The 23,847-nt window shown below is 42.1% G+C and overlaps 1 protein-coding gene across 1 annotated transcript in view; it reads left to right on the plus strand.

Moving 5' to 3' along the window:
* brip1 (BRCA1 interacting helicase 1) overlaps positions 1–23,847 on the plus strand; it is a 215,084-nt gene that overhangs the window by 95,782 nt on the left and 95,455 nt on the right. Inside the window, exons 11-14 of the mRNA XM_049576740.1 lie at positions 11,370–11,530; positions 18,334–18,511; positions 18,783–18,923; positions 22,085–22,246. Coding sequence (XP_049432697.1) covers positions 11,370–11,530; positions 18,334–18,511; positions 18,783–18,923; positions 22,085–22,246 — 642 coding nt within the window. The remainder of the gene's footprint in view (positions 1–11,369; positions 11,531–18,333; positions 18,512–18,782; positions 18,924–22,084; positions 22,247–23,847) is intronic.

The following is a 23,847-nucleotide window of genomic DNA, read 5'->3' on the forward strand; positions in this document are numbered from 1 at the left end:
CCAGACTTCGGATTGGCTGCTCTGCCAGAAGTGGGATCTTCTCTCCTCCTGCCGTGAACACTGTCCTGTCACTCCTCACCCCTTTCTTGATCGAGAGACTCTGGGACTTTGCAGGTTTGATCTTCATTCTTGCCCACCCTGTGCACTTGAGGAGCTTTGCTGTACATGGAACTATCTGCAAGATGCTCGTCACATCATCCATGTAACTTCTGAGAGCAGGCGACCACTCCCTGGACAGCAACCTCAGGCCCCTGGCCACCTGCCTTGCTCCGCTGAGGATGATCTCAAATGCAGCCACAAAGAGTATGGGGGAAATTGAGCAACCCATGGCAATGCCAACTTCCAGTTGTTGACACTCTGTTGTGAAGCTTTCCAGGGTGAAGCACATGTGGAAATTGCTAAAGTACTTGGCAATGTTTCTGGTGACAGATGATGGAACGTAAAAGAATTCCAACACAAAGTTGATGAGCTTATGGGGCACTGACCCCATAAGCTCATCGACTTTGTGTACCTGTTGTCCATTAAGAAGTTGGTCATTCTTCTCGCAAGGACTGAGAAGAAAACTTTCCCTTCCACGTTCAGTAAGGCGATGCTCATGAATTGGTTGATGGTGTTGGAATTCTGCTTCTTGGGAATGAATATTCCTACTGCCTGTTGCCATTCAGCTGGGATGGAGTCCTTCTTCTAAGCGACCCTCATGAGCTTCCACAAAATCTTGGCCACTTGTGGGCAATTCTTATAGAATTTGTAGAATTTTTAAGGAAGCCTGTTTGGCCCATGTGCTGAGGCTGACCTTGCCCTTTTGAGGACCTCTAGGACCTCCGCAGCCTTGGTAGTGGGGCAGATAACTGCAAATTACAGAAGAATCGTTCACTTGTGGAAACAAGCACCAAAATTGGCACACATACTCCTTGGGGATTGCTCTTTTGATAAAACCTGTTAGCCACCTAAAAATTCATGATGGCGGCCATTTTTCAAGATGGCCGCCATTGAATATACAGTAATACTGCATTTCGCAATAAAATCGCATAGACTTATCCTATTTGAATGATATTGGTGTCAAATCATACATTTTTCACTATGTAGAATCTGAATTTGGACCCTTGGACTCACTCACTGGCTTCCTTGTACCATATATCAGTCCCAAAATCCTAATATTCTGCTAATTTAGAGGTTCAGTTTAATATGTATAGCATCTTCCTGTGCAAGGCTTCCAAGCTAGACATGACACAATGTATTGTCTCTGTGTGTGTGTGTGTGTGTGTGTGTGTGTGTGTGTGTGTGTGTGTGTGTGTGTGGTGTGTGTGTGTGGTGGTGGTGGTGGTGGTGGTGGTGGGGGTCAACAGAGCGGATGTCAAAGCACAGCCAGGGCACACTGGTGGCACCGCTGCTGTGAAACTCAGCATGGGGTTCAGTATCAGCTAAATAATTAGTTTGCTGTAGCTAAATAATGACTTTAGTGTCCCAAATACTGTCTAACAAGCCCTGCATCAGTTAGCTAGTGTTGATTACATGAAGTTCAACATAGATGTTTAGTTAGCCAGCCGTGCCTGAATTGACAGGGTGTGCCAGCGCAGGAGAGCCGAGCCAAGGGTAAGAGGGGCTAACATGACTTGTTCATGGACTTACCCGGATGGTGTACAGATCGCGGGACTTAAATGATACTGGATGAGCAATTCTTCCGTCATGAGAACCAGTCACATCCTGCTGCCCTCAGTGATGGTGGAAAGCTCCACACCTGTCAGAAATCCCACCTCACTACCATTCTTGAGAACCAAGTTACAACCCCGGAGGCAGAGCCGTACGCCGACACCATCATCATTGATGGTGCAGCATTGGTGAACAGTCTGCCCCCACGGAGTTCAAAGACATTTGAAGAGTATGCAATTCTCGATGTCCTTCCTGCAATACAAGCATACTCTACCAAGTACAAGAGAACAGACATTGTATTTGATGTTTACAGACCATCTAGTCTGAAAACTGAAACTAGATCAAAGCGAGGCGGGGTGAGGCGCAGAGTGACAGGTTTGGGCAAAATTCCCCAAAATGGCAAAACTTCCTGAGAGAAAATGACAACAAAGCCGAGCTTTAACTTTCTGGCTGATAAGATAGCATGTATGGCCACACCAAATGTGGTCATTGTGACCAAGGAAGAGGATGCTGTCAGCAACCACACTATCAATCTGGCTGGGGTGGCACCATGCAGTCATGAAGAAGCTGACACAAGGATCTTTGTGCATGCCAGGCATGCAACAGAAGCAGGCAGCAAGGTCATCATGATCAAAGCCAGCGATACAGATGTTGTCGTCATCGCAGTCAGTGTTCTGCAGACACTTCAAGAGCTTAGTCTGCAGCAGTTGTGGATTGCCTTTGGGCAACGACAGAACCTGAAGTGGGTTCCTGTACATGACTTGTGTTGCACTCTTGCAGAAAAGAGCAAAGGGATGCTTTTCTTCCATGCCTTCACTGGCTGCGATGTCGTTTCAGCATTCCGTGGCAAAGGGAAAAAGTCTGCTTGGCAAACCTGGGCTGTTTGTGATGAGGCTTCCGGTGTCTTCAGCAAACTCAGCCAGTATCCACCGGTAGTGGATGATGAAGACCTGAAGACCTTGGAGAAGTTCGTGGTCATGATGTACGACAGATCCAGCACAGCTGAAGGTGTCGATGATGCGAGGTTGGACATGTTTGCTCGGAAGCAGAGGCCGTATGAAGCCATTCCTCCGACCCAATCAGCGCTGAAGCAGCATGTGAAGCGTGCTGCCTACCAGGCGGGCTGCATCTGGAGTCAGTCAACACGTCAACCAGAAACACAGACTCCTGCCAACTGGGGCTGGACCAAGAAAGGAGATCTATGGCAGATTGTTTGGACAGAGCTCCCCCCCATTGCAGAGAGTTGCCAGCAGCTGACCAAGTGTGGATGCAAGTCAGAATGCTGCGGTCGATGCAAATGTTACTGCTTTGGTCTGACCTGCACGGCACTGTGCAGCTGCAGATGCGAGGTTTAGAAGCATTGTAGTGTAAGGCCTATTAATCCAGGCAGCAAGACAATGAGTGAAAAACAAGTATAGGCCTCCTGCCTACATGTGAAAAAAAATTATAAAAGGAAAAGACAAAATAATAATAATAATAATAATAATAATAAAAAGAAAAAGACAAAAAAAATTTAAAAAAGGAAAAGACAAAAAAAAACCTGCCTCGAAGGCAGTTTGAGTGTCTCCATGACCCCTAGAGCTTTGTCGGCGGGAGTCTTGTACTCCTGGCAGGGTTTCCCAAGTCGAGCAGGTCAAAGGGTAGAGACTAGACAAAGAGTGACCCCACAGCGCTATTACTACATGTAATCTACACTAGCTAACTGATGCGGGGCTTATTAGACAGCACTGATATATGGTACAAGGAAGCCAGTGAGTGAGTCCAAGGGTCCAAATTTGGATTCTACATAGTGAAAAATGTATGATTTGACACCAATATCATTCAAATAGGATAAGTCTATGCGATTTTATTGCGAAATGCAGTATTACTGTATAGTCAATGGCGGCCATCTTGAAAAATGGCGGCCATCATGAATTTTTAGGTGGCTAACGGGTTTTATCAAAAGAGCAATCCCCAAGGAGTATGTGTGCCAATTTTGGTGCTTGTTTCCACAAATGAACGATTATTACAGTTATCTGCCCCACTATGGTGGAGAGGTGTTGAAGAGGATGTTCGGGGGTGCTGGGCGTGGCACATATCCTGGTGAGCCAAGTGGTATATTTTTGGCTGCATCTCTGAAATGGTTCTTCACAGCCTCCCACTTTGCTTTTCTTTGCTCCAGCACCTCTCTAGGGGAGTCTCTCTGCCACTCCCTGCACTATTGATAATATGACACATACACACACACTTGGATTACATACAGGTACCTGGCATACCTTCTACAAAAGAAATAAATGGCTGCCAGGTGATATAAAATGTTCTGGTTGACTCCCTAATAGTATATCTAATTTTTTCTAGGTGGATGGGATTCATATCCTCTCTAATCCATTGGCTTTATGTTGGAGGGAGAGCATTCTTCCAGTTGAACAAAATAAGCCTCCTGGCCAACAGTGAGCAAAAGGCCATCATATTTATATAGCACCCAGGGAGTGTGGCATCCACTGGAACCACACCAAATAATGAAATCAGTGGGGATGGGTGTATTGATTTCTCACACATTCTACGTAATGTCTCAAAGATAGATTGCCAAAAGTTGTATAGCTTGGGACATGACCAAAATATGTGTATCAGTGTGGCAGGAGCTTGCTTGCATCGATCACATGTAGGGTCAGTTTCTGTCTTAATCTTAGATAATCTGTCTTTAGTCCAGTGAAGACAATACACTATTTTAAACTGAACCACGGTTTGCTTAAGGCATATTTAGGAGGAGTAAATTCTCTCTATAATTTTTGCCAAACTGTTTATAGAATTGTTTAATCTAGGTCTGTTTCCCATTTGTGTCGAAGAGAATCCAGACTGTTCACATTATGTGGGTTAGGTATTGTATAGATTCTGCTGATAAATTGTTTTGTGTTAACTTTACATTTATAAATCGTGTCCAGCAGAGTTACAGGAGGACATAATGGGAAGTAGGCAGAGTTAGAATCCACAAAACTTCTAATTTGTAATTACCTATAGAAATGGATCTTATGAAGATTACATTTCTGTAATAGTGGTACAAAGGAGGCAAACCTGTTTCTGATGTTCAGTTCAGTTCAGTTCAGTTCAGTTCAGACAACTTTATTTATCCTTTAGGCAAGGCAATTCGGTTTCGCAGTTCACCCAGTACAGTACACACACTCACAGTTCATTCACAGCTCACAGTTAGTGTTACAGCAGAGACATGTAATATAGTGCAGTAATATTAATTAATACAAAAATGGGTAAGAACCGCATAAAGACCATAAAAGACCATAAAAAAACACACACAAAAAACTACAGACCACAAGGAAAAAAACAGCTAATGTATATAAGTTTATGAATAGTCATGAATAAATAGATAAATAAATAAATAAGTGAAGATAAGTTAATAATAAATATTCTTCATGGATCTAAAATACTTCTGCTGAAGTTGAATAGCTTGATAGCAGAGGGTGTGAAGGACATTGAGTAGCAGTTCGTTTTTGTGAGAGGAGCTTTGAAATGACGGCCTGAGGGCAATACAGTAAATTCACTGTGCAAGACATGGCTAGGTTGGTGAATAATGCCCTTTGCTGTCTGGGACATCTGTTTCTCCCAGATTGACCCCAAGTCCCTCTGCTGGACTCTGCTGATTTTGGAGCAAATTTTGACAATATTGTTTACGCTATTCCTGTCTTTCACTGTCAACCCATTATACCAGCATGTAAAAGAAAAAGTTAGAAGACTTTCAGTAAAAGAATAAAAGACACTCAGCACAGTGTTACAGATGTTAAGAGTTTGGTTTATGCAGAAGGTGGATCCTTTGCTGTCCTCGTTTGACAATTGTGTCTGTTTATTTCAAAATCCAACTGCAAGTCAAATACTGTACCAAAATGTTTGTAATTATCCACAATCTCGACTTCTTTATTATGAATCATCCTGGTTTTCAGTTCAGCCCCGCTTTTCCGATATTTGGATCGGTATCGGCCGCTGATATTAACAAAAAACGTGCATCGGCATCAGATTGGACTGCATGGAAAAATGCCGATCCAAGAACTCCGATCCAGTTTTTCACAGAATCCGATTCAGGTTTTCCGGCCAGCCCAGCGCACCGTGATTCAAGCAGTCCATTCCAGTGATCCCCTCCGGCACTTACTATCAATCCACCAAGCCAGCATGCAGACAGCAGACACACACGAAGGGTAGGAGGAGTAGCGGTCAACTTACTTAACTGATTATTTGTTTTCGGCTCTGGTTTTTTGAGAGTGATATTTTTATTTGGTTTACACTCTTACTGTTTAAGTAAAGAGCACTGATGGCATTGTTTTGGGCACACTTAGTGAAATTGGAGCCATGGATGGACTATTGCTTGTTTAAACAGTTGTACAATATTGTGTGCCTGTGCACCAGGCTGGCACTGACACTACAAAAATAACTGAAAAGGAAAGACTGCATCGTTTGTTAAATGTCAACAATGTCTTGTGGCGTTAATCTTTTTTTTATTTATTAGGGGGCCAAAGCACAAGTGTGTGGAGTCTTGCTGCTATTTTAATTTCAGTGTTAGACATTTTAAAGATTTCTTGTGTTGATTTATTTTCTATTTATTAAGGGGCCAAAGCAGCCAAAGCAAACCAGCTATATTTTTTATTTAATGTTAATGTTCAAGTTTAAAGTTTGTGTATTTAACACTGTTAACAATAAATGGGTCAGTTTCTCATACCAACTGTTGTGGATCATTCTAACTAACCTGATTAAGTAGTTGTTCTTGTTAGAGTAATATTGCTTGATCAAACCTTTTCTAACATGACTGACAACAAAATAAGTGAATATGTATAATATGCGTTTGGATCGGATCGGTATCGGCCAAAACTCAAGGCTGTAATATCGGTATCGGATCGGAAGTGAAAAAGCTGGATCGGGACATCCCTACCAGCAGCTATCTGTGTACAATATGAAAAGCAGGGGAGAAAGGACACAACCCTGGGGTGACCCTGTCTTCAATATCTGGGTATTGGACTTTATGCCATTTATTAGCACTTGTTGTGGTCTGTCAGTTAAAAAGTTTAAAATCCACCATAAAAGCTGGTCAGGTAGCTGAAAATGGAAAGCAAGATAATTAATCAATAAGTGGGGTTGCATTTTATTAAAAGCTGAGAAGTCAGCAAATAAGATTCTTGCAAATGTTTTAGGTTTTTCAAAGTGCTTACACTCTGTCCAGGATAAACAGTTTGGCATCATCTACCCCTTTCCCCTAAGGGATCAAGTTTCCTTACAACATGGGATGTGATTTCTTCTTTTAAATTTTCAGTGGTTTTCATCACGAATGATATAAGTACAATAGGCCTAAACTCATTTAATTCTCTTGGGTTTTTTGATATTGGAAAAGGAATTATTATAGATTTTTTCCAGATAGAGGGCAGTTTACAGTTGTCAACACACAACTGGAAGAGAAAGCGGAGAGTACGCCCACAGATCCTGTCAGGGCCAGCAGCTTTCCAAATGTTTGTTTTCTTGTGACATATTCCTTGGATATGGCAATATCTTTACAGGGTGCCAAGGAGTCTCTCAGTTGGAGGACATTTGCTGTAGTATGAGGCCTTTCAAATCGTGAAAAAAAGGAATTGAAGGTGTTTGGCAAATCCTTGTCATCCACTCCCTCAACCTTTTTAGTTTGCTTGGTCTCGTGTGGAGACTGGTTGATTGAGGCCATACATTTGATTAGACTTGCACTGATTACACTTTTTTGGGCTGATACCGATTTCCGATTTGCAGAGTGTTTGGACGGCCAGTTCCAATTTTGGTCGATTCCTATTTCATTTTTTTCAAACCACTTTACAGCACACAAGATATTGCAGTATTTTCTATCTTTTCTTTATTAGAACATTTTAACAGGAAAAAAAACCCATCAAATTCACAGAGGGCTTTACATCCACAAAATGCAGTGTTATGGACATTCTTATTTTAACAACGAGAAAAAAGGTGCACATTTGAACAGGCTGCCGCTCCTGTGAGAATGCTTCTGTCAGTAAGTGCGCGGACGCAGACACGTGCATCTTTGGCACGCAGACACGCGCCTTGTCAGTTTCAAGCAGCACCATGCTACAGCGAGAGCTCCGCTCCTTTAAGTTTAACACGGACAATTAACAACTTTGTCGTTCTCTCTTTTGATGTGTGTGCATGAATGATTAAGGTGAGAAGCCACCCATGTTTACAGATTGTATATGCATATTTGTAAGAATTGAGTGTAAAGCTATTTTTCCTTTTGTTTATTTCAGAACCACACACACACACACACACACGCTACACTTGTGAACCTCCTGCATTGAAAATTAAAGTATCCTCTCAACCCTGATTCTCTGGCCGGAATCATTTACTCCGATAAATTGGTGCAAGTCTACATTTGATGATACATTGAGGCTGCATTGAGGTCACCGTTATTACACTGTGCTTCAATTTTTCTGCTATAATTCATTTTTGCCGTAACTATTGCGTACTTCTCTGGAAATGTCTTTCAGCTCATGAGGATTCCCTGTATAGAAGATTTTTTTCTTTTTGTTGAACAGATTTGAGGTCTTCAGTAATCCATGGGTTGTTATTTGAGTATGTAACAACCTTTTTTAGTTGGGCTAGCTAATTCCTCACAAAAAGAGATAGAGGGGGACACAGTGTCACACAGCTCGTTAATATCCTGGCAAGTGTCAGAGAAACACTCCCAGTCGGTACTAGGGATGGGCAAACGATCAAAATTCATTATTCGATCATCAAAATTAACGATCAATTATAGATGAATTGATACGTGAGTATTTCAAAAGAGAGAAAACAAAAGAGTACAGTGCAGACTGTCACCGCAAGAGAGCGCAGCTGCCCCAGTTTTGAGCTTCAACCCCCCCAGGCCAAAGAGGAAGAATGGCGCGCATGCGCAGTTCACCCCTGGGTGTTTACAACTGTTGCCAGCCAGTGGTTACAGGCTTCAGTTTTCAGCGAAACCTCTGTCTTTCAATGGCGTAGTGTTTTCAAAGGCCTCAAGGGAAGTTGCCGAGGCTTTGGAGGGCCATGAGAGCGTCTGTCTGTTTATGTTTTCTTTGCCTGGAATAGGTCCGGCAGGGGATCTTCTAGGCACGGCGGCTTGCCGGGACTGTAGCTTTGTAGGGGAAACACTGCGACTATCGAGCAAAATTATTTGTGATCGATCAAAATCCTTAACAATCAATCATTGATAATTGAAAATTGATGCCCATCCCTAGTCGGTGCAGTCAAAACATGCTTGCAAAGATGAGACACTATCGTTATCATTAGTCTTAACCTCCTTCTCTGTACATTTCAGATGCCTGAAGGTGGGCTATACACAGGCATCAGGTCCACACTATTGTGGACCAATGCCCACCGAGGGAGGGCATTGGTATGGACTTAAAAGCATTGTGCACCGATCCATAACACAGGTCAATCATTGAGTTTTTTTGTGTGGTGGTGCAAGATACATATTGTTCATACATCCTCAGGGTTTTACTCAAGGTTCATCGATTAAAATCACCAAGACTAAACTCTGGAGCATCAGGGCAGATAGCGTCCAGTCTTTGGGTTAGACAGCAATCAGCTGAGCAACGGCTGACACATTAGCCCACGAATGAATGTAAACAATAGTAAAAAAAACAGCTGCTGGAACTCTCAAGGCAGATAGTATGGACGGAGAGAGATTGAAAGGAGTTCAGTATCACAAGACCATATCCTCTCTCGTACAATAGCAGTGTTACAGTATCTCTGGTTAATGTAGAAGCAGACTCCCCCTCCTCGTGATTTTCCTGTGATCTCCAGTGAGCGGTCCAACCGAAGCGGGCTACCAAACCCGCTGAGTGATCTGAGTCATCACGGTCCAAGTCAGAGAGCCACGTTTCAGTAAAAGCAAGAAGACAAGTTTCCTTAACTTCTGTCTTGATTCTAGCCCATGCTTCCAGTGTTGTTTATCTTATTTCTAATAGACTGAACATTGGATAGCAGGACAGTAAGCAGTGGAGGAAGCCTGCGCTGATTGTCAAGGCTCATGGTTTTGAGCCTCCGACGTATTCTTCCTCTTTTCCCCCTTTGTCGTCGGGAAGGCTTGTGATCTGGACAGCGCTGTACATGCAGCTCCTCCGGAATGTTCGTGGGGACTTCTCCTTTGGCCATGCGTAATGATAGGACAAACTCACGAGTGAGTGTAACTTGGCTGAGGCGGCTTCCAGAGTTGCCATGAAGTCCCTCCACTCCAACGCAGAGGACGTTAAGATAAATCATAATAACATATAGAAGCACCATCAATTGTGACAGTATCCCCATGGTTATACCATATCACTGATATGGTGAACATCTGATATCTTGTTACAGGTGCAGAATAAGAGAGGTCAGTGAGATTGAAAGACTGTCTAAACTGATACCAGGTTTTACGTGAGTGGATAACCACTGGATTAGAAGTGAAAGTTGAGATAGGCTGATTTAATGGTATTTGGGGTTGATCATTAGCCTTACAGAGAGCTTTATGGTCATGTGTAACCCAAATACCTATATATCTCTATTTTTTGGGGCTGGTTTTAAAGGGAGCAGACCCAAAATGCACAGAGGTAATGGGCATGAGTTCACTTTTCTGAAGGTAAACTCCATAGCCAGATAATTTTCCAGACTTTGCAAGTAAAGTCAGTAAATCAGGAAAACCTGAGAGGGTGTCTGTTATGAATAATAACATGTCGTCTGCGTAAAGCAAAACTTCATGTTCTGAACCTGCCCAGTGAATACCCTTGATAGAAGAGCTCTGGCTCTGTAATGATTCTTTATAAATCCTGTCTGATCGGGTGCAATGATAAAGGGGGTAACCTTTTCAAAGCGGCGTGCCAACATTTTAGCAAGAATTTTGGCATCTGTATTCAACAGCGAGGCAGGGTGAAATGGACTGCAATTGAAAGGGTTTTTATCCATTTTAAATAAAAGAGAAATAACTGCTTTACACATGGTTGGAGATAAGGAATTTGAGGTATAATACTCTTCAAATATCAACAGTAACAAAGGGGAAAGTGTATTAGATTTTTTCTTTTAAATCAGCTAGGAAACCATCTGGCCCTGGAGATTTGCCACTCTGCATGGTTCTGATTGCCAAGTGTTTGCCCAGCCTTTTCCCTGTGTTCATAGTAGCTATGTTTTGATTTGGAAATAAGGTATTCAGCCTGTCAAGTAGACAAGAGATCAAACTCTGTCTGTAATGACAAACGTTTTTTAATTATATCTGCATTTGAGGAGTGACTACACGTCTAATTCTAGTATCTCATCTGTCAATTTTGAAAATATTAAGAGACAACCTTTTTGTTATTTGTGCAATTTAAAATTGTTTGGCCCCTTAAATATGCCTTTGATGACTCCCATACAATATATGGTGACATCTCTGGTGTTTTCACCTACAACGTTTCGGTCATGGACCTTCATCAGGTACATAGAGATCATCTACCTGATGAAGGTCCAAATCATTGTAGTCTATTAAATTCAACCTTTTTCTGCAAGTGCAGACAGTATGCAGGTGTTCTTCTTTGGATTCATTGTTTGCCCCACCTACACACCTCTCTAAGACTGTTTTGGTGTGCACAGGACTTTTTTGACTTTTGAAAAAATGTATATCTAAAATGTTAATATGTGCTGCATGTTCTTATTTTGGTAATTATTTGTAATTATCCACAACGTTGTTTTTTTCTCACATATTCCACTGTGTTTCCATGTGACAGCAAAACCTGGCAGCAGTGTTGGAGAAAGAGGAGCATGTTGGTGTTATCAATGGTAAAGAGGATGTCGTTGAGGTACCAACCATCAGCTCAGCTTCCTCTACTGTCCTCAAAAACCTCTTCATGGTGCTGGGCTTCATCCTTTCCTCTGAAGACACCTGCAGGTCAGACACAACAAAGATGTCAACTAGACGTCTTAAGCACTATTCGGACAGGATTAGTTTTACCTGGGCACGTGGGGTAATGTCACTTTACCACAGGACGTCAGTAATATTAATGGCCGATTTGCACGGGATAAGAAATATCAGTACTATAACTACTATACTATAACTATAATATCAGTAACTACCACAAGTGGGAGGGGTAGATCCATTCACGCACCACCGTCCCCTCCTGCCGTCATGTGCTTATGATAGGACTGTCAAAAGCACTATGAAATTGAGTTAGAATATTTTCGACTTAATTTAGTAGAGTTCGAATAATATTAGAATTTATTATTAGGGCCCGAGTGACGACGAAGTTGTCCGAGGACCCTATTGAAATCGCGCTGTTTATTATTATTAGGGCCCTAGTGACGATGAAGTCGTCCGCAGAGGATCCTATTGAAATTGTGCTGTTTATTAGGGCCCGAGCGACAACAAAGTCATCCGTGAGGACCCTATTGTAATCGTGCTGTTTATTAGGGCCCGAGCAACAACGAAGTCGTCCGTGAGGACCCTATTGTAATTGCGCTGTTTATTAGGGCCCGAGCGACGACAAAGTCATCTGCGGAGGACCCTATTGAAATCGCGCTGTTTATTATTATTATTAGGGCGCGAGTGACGACAAAGTTGTCCGTAGGACCCTATTGTAATCGCGCTGTTTATTAGGGGGCCAGGCCCGAGGGGCCGAGGGAACGTGTATGCAAGCAGACGCGTTTCCTAGGACCAGCGGTGCTAGGAACCCTATTGTTTTTGTAAAGATTTTTATTTTTATTCTTCTGTAGGTAAAAGTGGTGCTGCAGGCTAAACCGTGCAAGGGAGGGCGATGCAATTTGGAGGGGTGGTCCAGACCCCTGCACGTACCTCAGACGCAAAAAACTATGTATATCTGCTTGCAGGGGGCGCTTTAACCTAGGCCAATGTGTTTTTGCCTATAGCTCCCACACCATATGACGCACATTCAAAAATCTTGTATCCCCAGCTTCCCTGAATAGAGCTGAATTACTTTGCCATACGCCACCCCCACTTGCGCCTAAGAAGTTTTTTTGCAAAATCGCGAAATTTGGAAAACCTACTTATTCGAACTTCTCCTTGGGATTTTGTCCAATCTGCGTGAAACTTGACATATACACTCCTACTGGATCTGATCTAAAGTTATCAAAAGAATTTTAGTCGGTCAAAAAATGCGCAAATTATTAACTATACTATTCTATAGCTAGCTATAAAAATGCAAACTGTTGGACATCTCGGTCAAACTAAATGCTATTAACACCAAATTTGAGATCATTGGTAAGTTTATATCTCTTGAACGGCTGCACCGATTTCTACGAAATTCGGTTGGTATGATGTAGGGCCAATTCTGAGGTCATATCTTGAAGGTGGTCATGACTGGTCAATGTGGGCGTGGCTTATTACAAGATAAACAACAAACATTAATGTCAGCCAAACTATTATGCTGAGGGCTTTGAAATTTTACGAGTACATATAGAATAGGACACAGATCTTCCGTACCAAAAATTGCACATGTACTCCACTAGGTGGCGCTATAACGGATGCAACCGCATTTTTGCCTGCAACTTACACATTTTAAATGACACTTTCACAAACATTATATCCATGTGTTCCCTGGATACAGCTGGGTTTTCTGACACAGGCCCCGCCCACTTCTGCTGCACATTCTCTTTGCTAATTCGCCACATGTCCAAAACCTACTTTTTCGAACTCCTCCTACATTTTAAGTGCCACCTGCCTGAAACTTTGCACATAGAATCTCCAGATGTGTCTGATGAAAAGTTATCAAAAGAATTTTGGCACTCCAAAAAATGCGCTCGTTACAACCAAACAATCTTTTTTGCTAGCTAAAAAACACACATTGTTTCATATTTCGCTCAAAGTAGATGCTTTCAACATCAAACTTAAGTCACTCGTTCCCGAGGTCATCCAGAGGCTTTGTGCCAAATTCGTCACAAATCAGTCTATAGGTGGCGCTATAACAGATGCAAAGGCACTTCCACATTTTAAATGACACATTCATAAACACGCGCTAGCCCAGAGCCCGTCGTCCTTCGGGGACAACTTCCATGGGCTCCGCAGGACGTGGGGACCGAGTCGCACGGGGAGGGGCTTGGCCCCCGTTCATAATTGCTTGCAGTTCTAGTTATTATTATTATTATTAGGGCCCGAGCACCTAGCGGTGCGAGGACCCTATTGAAATGCAAGGATTTTTTATTATTCTTCTTCTTCCTCCAAATGAATTGCCTTTTTGGGAGGCTTAACATACCTGAAAAGTCATGAAACTTTGCACACATCTCAGGACTGGTGAAAAATTTGATATTTTAAGGGCCTCGTGTGCAGGTTCCAAAAATGGCTCAGTAGCGCCCCCTACAAAAGTTTGAGGAAACAGCCCCTGAAGCTAGTTTATCCTACATATATGAAACTGGGCAGGCTTATGTAACGCTCAGAGACATACAAAAAAGCCTCTTGGAGGCATGCTCCAAACCCAACAGGAAGTTGACCATTTTGAATTTACTGTGCAATTTTGGTGCATTTTTGGCCATTTCCAGGGGTCATAAATGAACGAACTAGTCCTAGAGATTTCATCCGATCGACTTCAAACCTTGGTCTGTCCCATCCCAAGACCTTGAAGATGAAAAGTCATCAAAAGCTTGAGTTTTCGTCAATGCGTGTGACCGTGGGATGGCGTCAAAGTTAGGGGTCTTGCCACTAAACAGGAAGTAGTTTATAACTCCAGCATACATGGTCCAATCTTGCCCAAACTTCACAGGATTGATGCCAGTCCCGTCCTGAACGCCTCTACATGTCCATGTCCAGAATTGACCAGATCCATCTCAAACTTGGTCAAAAAAGTCATAAGATGTTGATGACGCTTTATTGTGGAAACTATGAGTTTTTGTCGACGGGCGTGGCCATGGCCTGGCGGCGAACTTTGATGTTTCACTGTGATGATAAACGTTGCTGTAACTTGACTCCACGTGGGAATATCCTGCCAAAACTTCACACATATGATGACAGTCCAGCCCTGAACACATCTACAGAGGAATTTTGAATCACCGCCATAGCGCCACCTACTGGCAACAGAACGCTACTTTATACATTCTTTGATGTCTTTGAGGTCTCGCCATGAAAAACGAAATTGCTGTAGCTTTGGCATAAATGGTCCAATCTTCACCAAACTTCACATGATTCATATTAGTCCTGCCCTGAACACATTCTCATTACCATATTTCCTTATAATCATAGCGCCACCTAGTGTCGAAAGGAAGTACTTCTTACCAGACACTTATTTTTGGATTCACCTGAAATTTCAGTGCTCTGGTCTATATTTGATGTACACAAACGTGACATATCATTATTGTCTATGCGCGCTGCAGAAGGTTTACTTTTGATGTCTCGTCATGAAACAGGAAATTGCTATAAATTTGGAGTAAATGGTCCATTGTCCACCAAACTTGGCATGATTCATATTTGTCCCACTCTGAACACATTTATATGACAATATTCCGTGATAGTCATAGCGCCTCCCAGTGGTGAAAGGAAGTATTTCTTACCAGACACTTTTGGATTCACCTGAAATTTCAGTGCTGTGGTCTATATTTGATGTACACAAACGTGACATATCATTAGTGTCTATGCATGCTGCAGAGGGTTTACTTTTGATGTCTCACCATGAAACAGGAAGTACTTCTTTCCTGACACTTATCTTTGGATTAACCTGAAATTTCAGTGCTGTGGTGTGTATTTGATGTACACAAACATGACATATCATTAGTGTCTATGTGTGCTGATACTCATAGTGCTACCTAGTGGTTACAGGAAGTAGGTCTTAAACACTTATCTTTTGATTTATCTGAAAGTTAAATGCTGTGGTGTATATTTGATGTATAAAAACATGATGTATAATTACTGCGCTCTCCAACTCCCTCTAGTGGGAAGAGAAAGTGATACAAAATGTGAAATATGTCATTCCAGCACTGTATCAGGGATATGCCAAGTCACTCCTGCATGCGATGTCTAACTTTGACAGAAATGAATTGACACGTCAGAAGACGTCCTGCCAACCCCCCCGAGTTGTGTGAAGGTGCGGGGGCCCGTTAATCACTGCTTGCAGCTTTAATTATTATTGTTCTTGCGACATTTCGTGCCCCAATTTCGCCCCTTTCCCAAATTTGAAAATGCTTTTAACTTTCCACATTCGTCCGGCCACATCCGAAATTCGATATTTTTGGACGGTTGCACATGGTCGGGGCGAAATGCTGAAATAGCGCCCCCTACAAATTTTCAAAATACCCTCCCCATTGGAGTTAGTTTGTCGTAGGCAAACAAAATTTGGTACACATATGTATCATACTCAGACGCACAAAAAAGTCTCCTGACATCATGGTAAAATCCCAACAGGAAGTCGGCCATTTTGTTTTGAATTTTTTCATTATGGCGATTTCCACAACTTAAATTTGAACGAACTCCTCCTAGGGATTTCGTCCGATCGACTTCAAAGTTGGTACAGATCATCCTGAGAACATGCTGATCAAAAGTTATTAAAAGCTTTTCCCTATGTCAAGGGGTGTGACCGCTAGGGCGTGACAAACTTGCTGGACATGATGATGGCTCCGCCCCGATATGTTAATATCCCATTTTACTCATTGCGCCCCCCGGTGGTAACAGGAAGTGACCAGTTTTTACTTTAACATGTACTGATGATACAAACCTGGCAGCATCAACTTCATTCCACTTCTAATGCATGCAGAACAAGTTGGTGAAGCTACCTGATGAACGCTGTGGAGCTATGTCTAATGGTGTCCGTGTGGCGGCGTGGCGACTATCGATCCCTCGCCACTAAATACCTTTGGCTCTTTGATGGCTTCAGCATTCTCATATCCTCATGAAAATTGATACACAAGTCAAGAACGGTGAGCTCTTGCATCTGATAGGGGCGTCGCCCATGGGGGGGACAAAATGCCTCTATAGCGTCCCCTTGAAATTTTCAAAAAACCCTCCCCATAGGGTTTTTTTTGGAGTTGGAACATGAAAATTGGTTCACATGTGTATGTTGTCCAGACGCACATAAAAGTCTCTGGCACCAATGGCCTACTCCACACAGGAAGTCGGCCATTTTGATTTTGACTTGTCATTTTGGCGTGATTTCCACATGTTCTATTTTAACGAACTAGTCCTAGGGATTTCATCTAATCAACTTCAAATTTTTTACAGATCATCCAGAGACCATGCTGATCAAAAGTTGTTCTCTGCATGTCTGTAGGTCAAAGGGCATGGCTGCTATGGCGCTGCCATTTTTGATCCATCACCATGCATATTCAAGCAGCTCTCTCTCCCACATACTTCATCCAAACTGCTTCAAAATTTCTGTACATGATAAGAGCCCGGCCCTCAATGCCTCCACATGCTCGTAGGCAATCTCGCTCATGGCACCCTCTTGTGGAAACAGGAAATGCCATCTTTTACACTGACAAACACCAACCTCAAGCTCCTGACCTGATCAACTACATTTTGTGGCCATATGACGATCAAGTTGATGAATCTCCACAGTGACACACGTGTCCTGTCATGTTGCAGGCTGCTGCGACGATGACTTTTTATCCTTCGCCACGGAACATCGACTTGGTATAAATTCTTCATGCATTGTCCGATTTGTTCGAAATTTCACGTGTGATGAGGTGTCCACCCCTGAACGCACCTGCCCACATCTGGTTACGCTCGTAGCGCCACCTGGTGGATGAACAAAACAGTGTGTTTTTCGCTCCTGCCAGGTTTTTTCTCCCTTCTTGCTTCGCGCCACAGCCCCCATGTGCCTCAGGCCCCCACGGTTTCATGGGGGAGCGAGGGCCCGATCACAGCTGCTTGCAGCTTTAATCATTATTATTATTATTATTATTATTATTTATTTATTTATTTATTTTTTTACATAAAAAACACAAAAAATAAGATGCTTATTGCTGGCACAATATGAACGTGACACTCGGATGAAAACACCCGTTCTGACCTCAGTATAGTGCCAGGTATGACCAACTTCTGCCTCACTCTCTGAGCCATGTTTGGATACTTCAGTATCCTGGTCGGCACGTAGTGGTGTCTCATTCTGGTAACGTTTCATCTCTTCTTTAAAAAGGGAAGGCAGGGAGGCAGCAGGTGCAACACTCTCCCTGTATGTCTCCCCGAACAGGTCACACATTGTGGACAGCGCAGTGGGTGGTGTTGGCGCAGCGGGCTCCTCCGTCGGCGCCTCTCCCTCCCTCGCTGCATCCCTCTCTGGGCCGGCTTGTGCGCTAGCCATCTCCGCCCGAACGGGATTCGCCATGATATACAACATTATTGATCATATTAATTAATTATTAATGATATTCGAATTATCAAATTTAGGTTCCAACTTATAAAAAAATATATATATTTGAATATATTTCTAACTTTGATTTTTTTTTTTTTTTTGACAGCCCTAACACACATATTTACTGCTGGTCTATTCACACAAGATTAGTATTACCTGAGGTAATTGTCCGGAACCCTTTTACAGAAGGTCAAAGTCGCGTTATCTTTACTGATATCATGCGGTAATGATTACTGACATGGCACATTCGGACGGGACTAAAATCTCTGGTAATTATTACTTTACCCCACGTTCCTATGTAAAACTAATCCCGTCCAAATAGGGCTTAAGTCATGCCAATTCCTCAGATGAACTGTTGTGCAGGGTATAGAATTAAACGATTGCTCAGTTGTCTGTGTGTTTGTAGGTTTGCTGAAGACTACCGCATTGCTCTCCAGAAGAGTTATGCTTGGATGAACCAGGCACCACCAGATGTCCCTGATGCCCAGGGCTTTATCGTTAGGTCACACCGTAGACAGCGCCAAAGCATCAGAGTCAAGACAGAAGTACTGAGACTCAGCTTCTGGTGCCTCAACCCTGCTGTGGTGAGAGCTTAGAGATGGCACATCCTGTTATGTAGGCTGTAATGATACATAACTAAAATCTATATAAACATAATTAATGTATGACTTATTATGGTCTGTAATAAATGTTAACTGCCAGGTGCTGGTAAAATGTGTCACAACAATGAAAAAAGACTTAAGATTTTTCCAGCTCTAAAATCTCAACTGCAAACTTAATATGATTTGACTGTAGCATAAATTACAGCTTAAAAACCCATTGGAGGTTCATTAAGTCTGTGTTTGTGTCTCCCAGGCTTTCTCTGACATGAGTAGGTCGGTGCACAGCATTGTGCTGACATCAGGAACCCTGTCACCCATGGGCTCCTTCTCCTCTGAACTTGGGGTGAAATTCTCTATCCAGCTGGAGGCCAATCATGTTATCAACAAATCCCAGGTCAGTAGCTTTACTCAGATTACTGAGCCTCTGGCAATGATGCAGCATATGCATTTTGTTGCTCCTCTGACTGTATACTGTATAAGGGGATATTTATTCCTGGTTATCAGATTTAATAATAAAGGCCAAGACAAACCAAACAACTTTAGAGAACTAGCAGCAACGAAGGCCCCCTGCTGTGTCGCCCAATATTGCCGTGTCTCTGCCAGAAAGTTGCACATAAACACACCACAAAGACTACAGCCATCATTCAGAAAGGCCTACTGAGCCAGTTAGCACATTAACAACACAATCCAATGTTGAAAGAACAGAGCATAAAAAAAAAAGAGGGGGGGGGCCAGACAAGGAGCAATGCTGCAGGACACACCACATGGACTAGGGCGACAGACTTTCAACAACAGTGTACACACAGAAAGTGGCATACACCACTTTTTAACACAAACTTTGGGATTTATAAAAGTCAAACTTGACGGGAAAATGTGAGGTCTAACACGGAAGATCTGACCAGTGCGTATGCACAAAAACTGTAAACTCGAGAAACTGCGACCCCGTGGCAGAAAGATGAAAAGGAGTAAGTGTTGTGAATTTGATATCATTGCAAACTTGGTTCAGAGCCAACTTCACATTCTAGTGGAGCCCATGCCGTAGACACTCTCATCAAGATGGAAAGTTAGTTAATGAAACCCGGGGAAAACGTCCAGATCGTCAATAAAGTACTCGGGTAGAAAAGATAGGCATAGACGGAAAGCCTTTTGGGAGCTGGTGCAAAAAATTAAGGGAACCGGGTGCGTGTTTCTGCACATTGCGCTCACGTAAATTGATGTATGTAACCAGCGGCAAGAAAGTCATATCACGGCATGAATTAGACCCCGGTCATAAAGCCACTGTGTGTGCAATAAAGCACGTAACGCATTTACTGGGAGTTGCAGTCACCGCTGACATACTGGCGTCGATGACAAATCGTGTTGTCTTGTTAATAGGCTTGTTCGAGATGAACTGTGCCTCGCCTGGAAAGTAGACGAGAGCAGGCGGCTGCAGTGGGGGGCGGTGACAAAAAGCCGCAGTCAAGTCGGACAGTTTCCCGACAGTTTCCAGCAGCCTTCAGTTTGTACAGGAAGTCACAGAAACACTTAGGCTACATCTTGTCCCATATGACGTCGATTTATTAAAATGTTATCAGACCCATGTATCAGTTTGTTTTCAATCTCCAGTTGTTTTAGTGACAATAGATTGATTTTTTAAAATGCTTTATAGGCAATCTGTAATTTATGTTCATGGTTCAACCTCCATTTTACATGATTTAGGATTTTTTTTTGCTATCACCCCTGTTTATGAAAACAAGATGTATTTTAAGAAACCATTCGAGTCAAGACGATCAGATTGTTTGTCAAACAGCTATGGCAACTGAATCCCCCATTTGTTTTTTTCAGATAGTCACTGAAACTGTCTGACAGCTTGAAACATCCCTCAGTTTTCTGTCTAAATAAATCACCGCAAATAGCCTTAACACCTTGATATTGGACCACTTCTTCTTGACTACGGAAACAGTCTGAGGTGTCAGCATTTGCAGCATCTGCCACCAGCCGCTACTCCGCTGCATTTTTAGCCTTAGTAATGTCCATATTGAGTCCACCAAACAACATTGTCTTTCTGTTATCAACCTCCTCGACAAGAACTTCAACTTCACATTGTGTAAACTTTCGTTTTTTACCTTTTAAGGCTACTTTTGCCATGCTCTCCTTTGTGCTGTTTCTTGTTAATGAATATTAATTCAGGGTGTTTCACTAGCCATTTATAGGCATCTATGAGTGGGGCAAGACGCTCATTCACCTGCGCCACATTTCGAGTTGATTGTGATTTATAAAGGGAAACAGGCGTGGGACATGCATGCTTGCACACTGTGCTATAAATCAGGATATTTTTGTGCGTAAGCACTTTCTGTGCTTTGTTTGTACGTCACCTTTAGTCACCTTTCCGGCACACGGTTTTATAAATGAGGCCCCAGGTCTCCAAAAGGTTAATCACAGTGGGAAAGAAGAGCTGTGTATGTGTCAGCAGGTAGATCAGCTAGTGGTGTATCAAAGAGTCGGAAACTTTGACCCTATATTTGCTCCAGTTCTGTCGCAGTGCCACTTTTGTCCAGCAGATGTCAGAGTCTAACCATTTGATTGCAATAATACTCATCTGAAGGCTGACACAAGGAGCTGTGGATGTTCAGGGGTTGATCTGACTAATGCTAAAGATAATAAATATATGGCAGACTAGGTCACAGATCATAACTGGTGGTTTGGACTCAAGAGGACAGGAGAATCCAGACAAACAAACATTGATGACTTGGAATTATAACTCAGTGTCACCACTAATCTGGTAGTGCACATGAAAATGAATGTGTTATTCAAAAGGCTCATTATGATACAAGGGGATTTTTGATTAAAGGGGATTAAAGTTCTTTATTGCTACAATGGATTTCCGTCATTTGGAGTTCATATAGGCCAGGCACACATAAACATGACAGTGTGAAATCAGACAACAACAGAGAGGCCGCAGTGCAGATGAAGGGAAAATAACATCAAGATTACTTTAGCTGACAACAACTTTGCTTGTTACTGTAAGTGCAAAAAACCTTTGTCAATACAAAGTCAATACACATGTTCAGCATGTAGAAAGCGATATTTCAATCTGCTCTGTCCTCAGTTTCTCATTCACTGCCGTTAATTTTTACAGTCGTGGTTTTTCACAAGCACGTTGCTATAGCACAGCTAATAGCAAACTGTTCAAAACAAACCAAAATGAAAATGTCTGTGTTCTTCATGCTTACATAATGTTACTTTCTTCATTCAGTATTGTGATGTCAGTGGTGGTATTTATTTTGTTGACATGTTAGATTTGTTTCCAGTCAGATATTATTGAGTTTATAAAGTGACTTTGCTGATTTTTTTTTTTCCTTCATTTAGCCTTTATTTAGACAGGTAATCTATTTGAGATGGTCTCATTCATTGAGAGAGACCTGATAACACTTAGCTGGCACAAGGGACCACCTACAGGCTTTATCTGGTAGCCACAGAGTAACCTTGTGGTGCCACAGGCCCTTGGGCCATAGTTAATATCAAAACTTTGTCTATTGATGATATGAACTGAGATTTCTTATGCCTTCTCTTTAGGTTTGGGTGGGCACAGTTGGTGCAGGACCACATGGCAGAAAACTCTGTGCCACCTTCCAACATACTGAAACATATGCCTTCCAGGATGAGGTGGGTGCACTGCTGCTCCATGTCTGCCAGGTCATGGCCAAGGGTGTGCTCTGCTTTTTGCCTTCATACAAGGTAAATATACCATTAAGTCCTACTCTACTAAAACAGGAAGTTATTGTATATAACTGGTCTGAAGGAGTAACAGTTTGATGCGTAAGTGTCACATGAGCCATCTTAGGTACTGTTTATACATCTCACCCCTACATGTAATGACACTTTCAGAATTACATTGGTTAGCCATTTTTAATGTGCAGTACAGGTTTTTAAAAAGGTTAAATTTCAAGTTTTGACATACATTTTAAGCAGATATAGTCCCAATCCCAGCAGTTTGGACAATGTTTATGAATAACTACAGGTCTTCAGTTAACAGTTAACAATACAGACAGTCCTACAAAATTATTTACACTTAAACCTTTAAAAAAAATCTTTGATTCAGTTCCTCAGTGATTTTCAGGACTGTTGTATTGGATTTTCTGTCTAGTCTAAACAGTATTATTTTTACTGTTTCTCCCTTCCTCAGGAAAGCACCTTGCACCTTGTGTTTTTCATACAGGAAAATTGCATATTGATTAACATCAGTGTTGTGTAAATGTGTCTAACTGGGCCAGGTTGGTGTTACACAATAAAAAAAACAAATAAGGACAAGAAGGAGACAAAACTCCCAAAAACATATCGGATAAATGAAAAGAAGACCAATAAAGCCATTTGTAAAACAAATACATACATGAGGCAATACAAAACCACTACAAACCATCCTTAAAAACTTAACATTCTCAGAAAGGTGGTTGTGTGTTGGAGGACTCTTTACCGCATTGCATGAATTTAACAGTAGATGTGTTTTTATTGTTCAGGTCGCTCAGTGTATACTTAAGTAGTTTTATTTGCTGAGCATTGGTAATTACATCACTGATACAAAATATTCACTTGAGCCTTGTTCTTGGTTGGTCAAGGCAGCTGCCCACTCCCAACATGCAATCAGGGTCCCCATAGTCATAGAAAACCTGGAAAAGTCATGGAATTTCAGTCACATTTTCTAGGCCTGGAAAAGTCATGGAATTAGTAAAAGTCACAAAAAGTTTTGGAAAAGTTCTGGAAATTTGTTGGATGTAATTAAATTGTTACTGTTACAGGGCTCAACAATAAGGATTGCCTGATTGCCCGGGGCAAGTAAAACTCACGGTCGGGCATATAAACTAACAACTCACTTGCCCGGTCGGGCATTTACACACTGTCCAAAAAAAAAACTTAGCGTTGAACCCTGAGTTACCTCCGTGGATAACCTTCCACGTAATGTAACATAATATATAACAGCACACTTATTTCCTGAAGCTGTCGATGTTCAAACACTTACGTCTCTTAATTTTCTTCCCATGTTCCCTCTCTCTCTCTTTATGTTTGCCAGCCAGCAGGATATAGGTCTGAGTAGAGTTTGAATCTGATATGCTTAAAAAACACCTGGCAAGTGGGGCAAAAAAATGTAATAAAAACAAACATTTTAGTATCTGTCCTCGAAAAGTCATTGAAAAGTTTTGAAATTTTGTCCATGAAAATGTGTTGAAACCCTGTGCATTACTCTCACTATGAATAATTAGTATTGAAGTAGTGGTGGATTGTTTGTGGGTAAAACATTAATTTCCACCTTTTACCAGTGGGAGGAGCTAGAGACCATAAAT

This window comes from Epinephelus fuscoguttatus, linkage group LG5 (genome assembly GCF_011397635.1).
Source record: "Epinephelus fuscoguttatus linkage group LG5, E.fuscoguttatus.final_Chr_v1".
Classification (NCBI taxonomy): Eukaryota; Metazoa; Chordata; class Actinopteri; order Perciformes; family Serranidae; genus Epinephelus; species Epinephelus fuscoguttatus.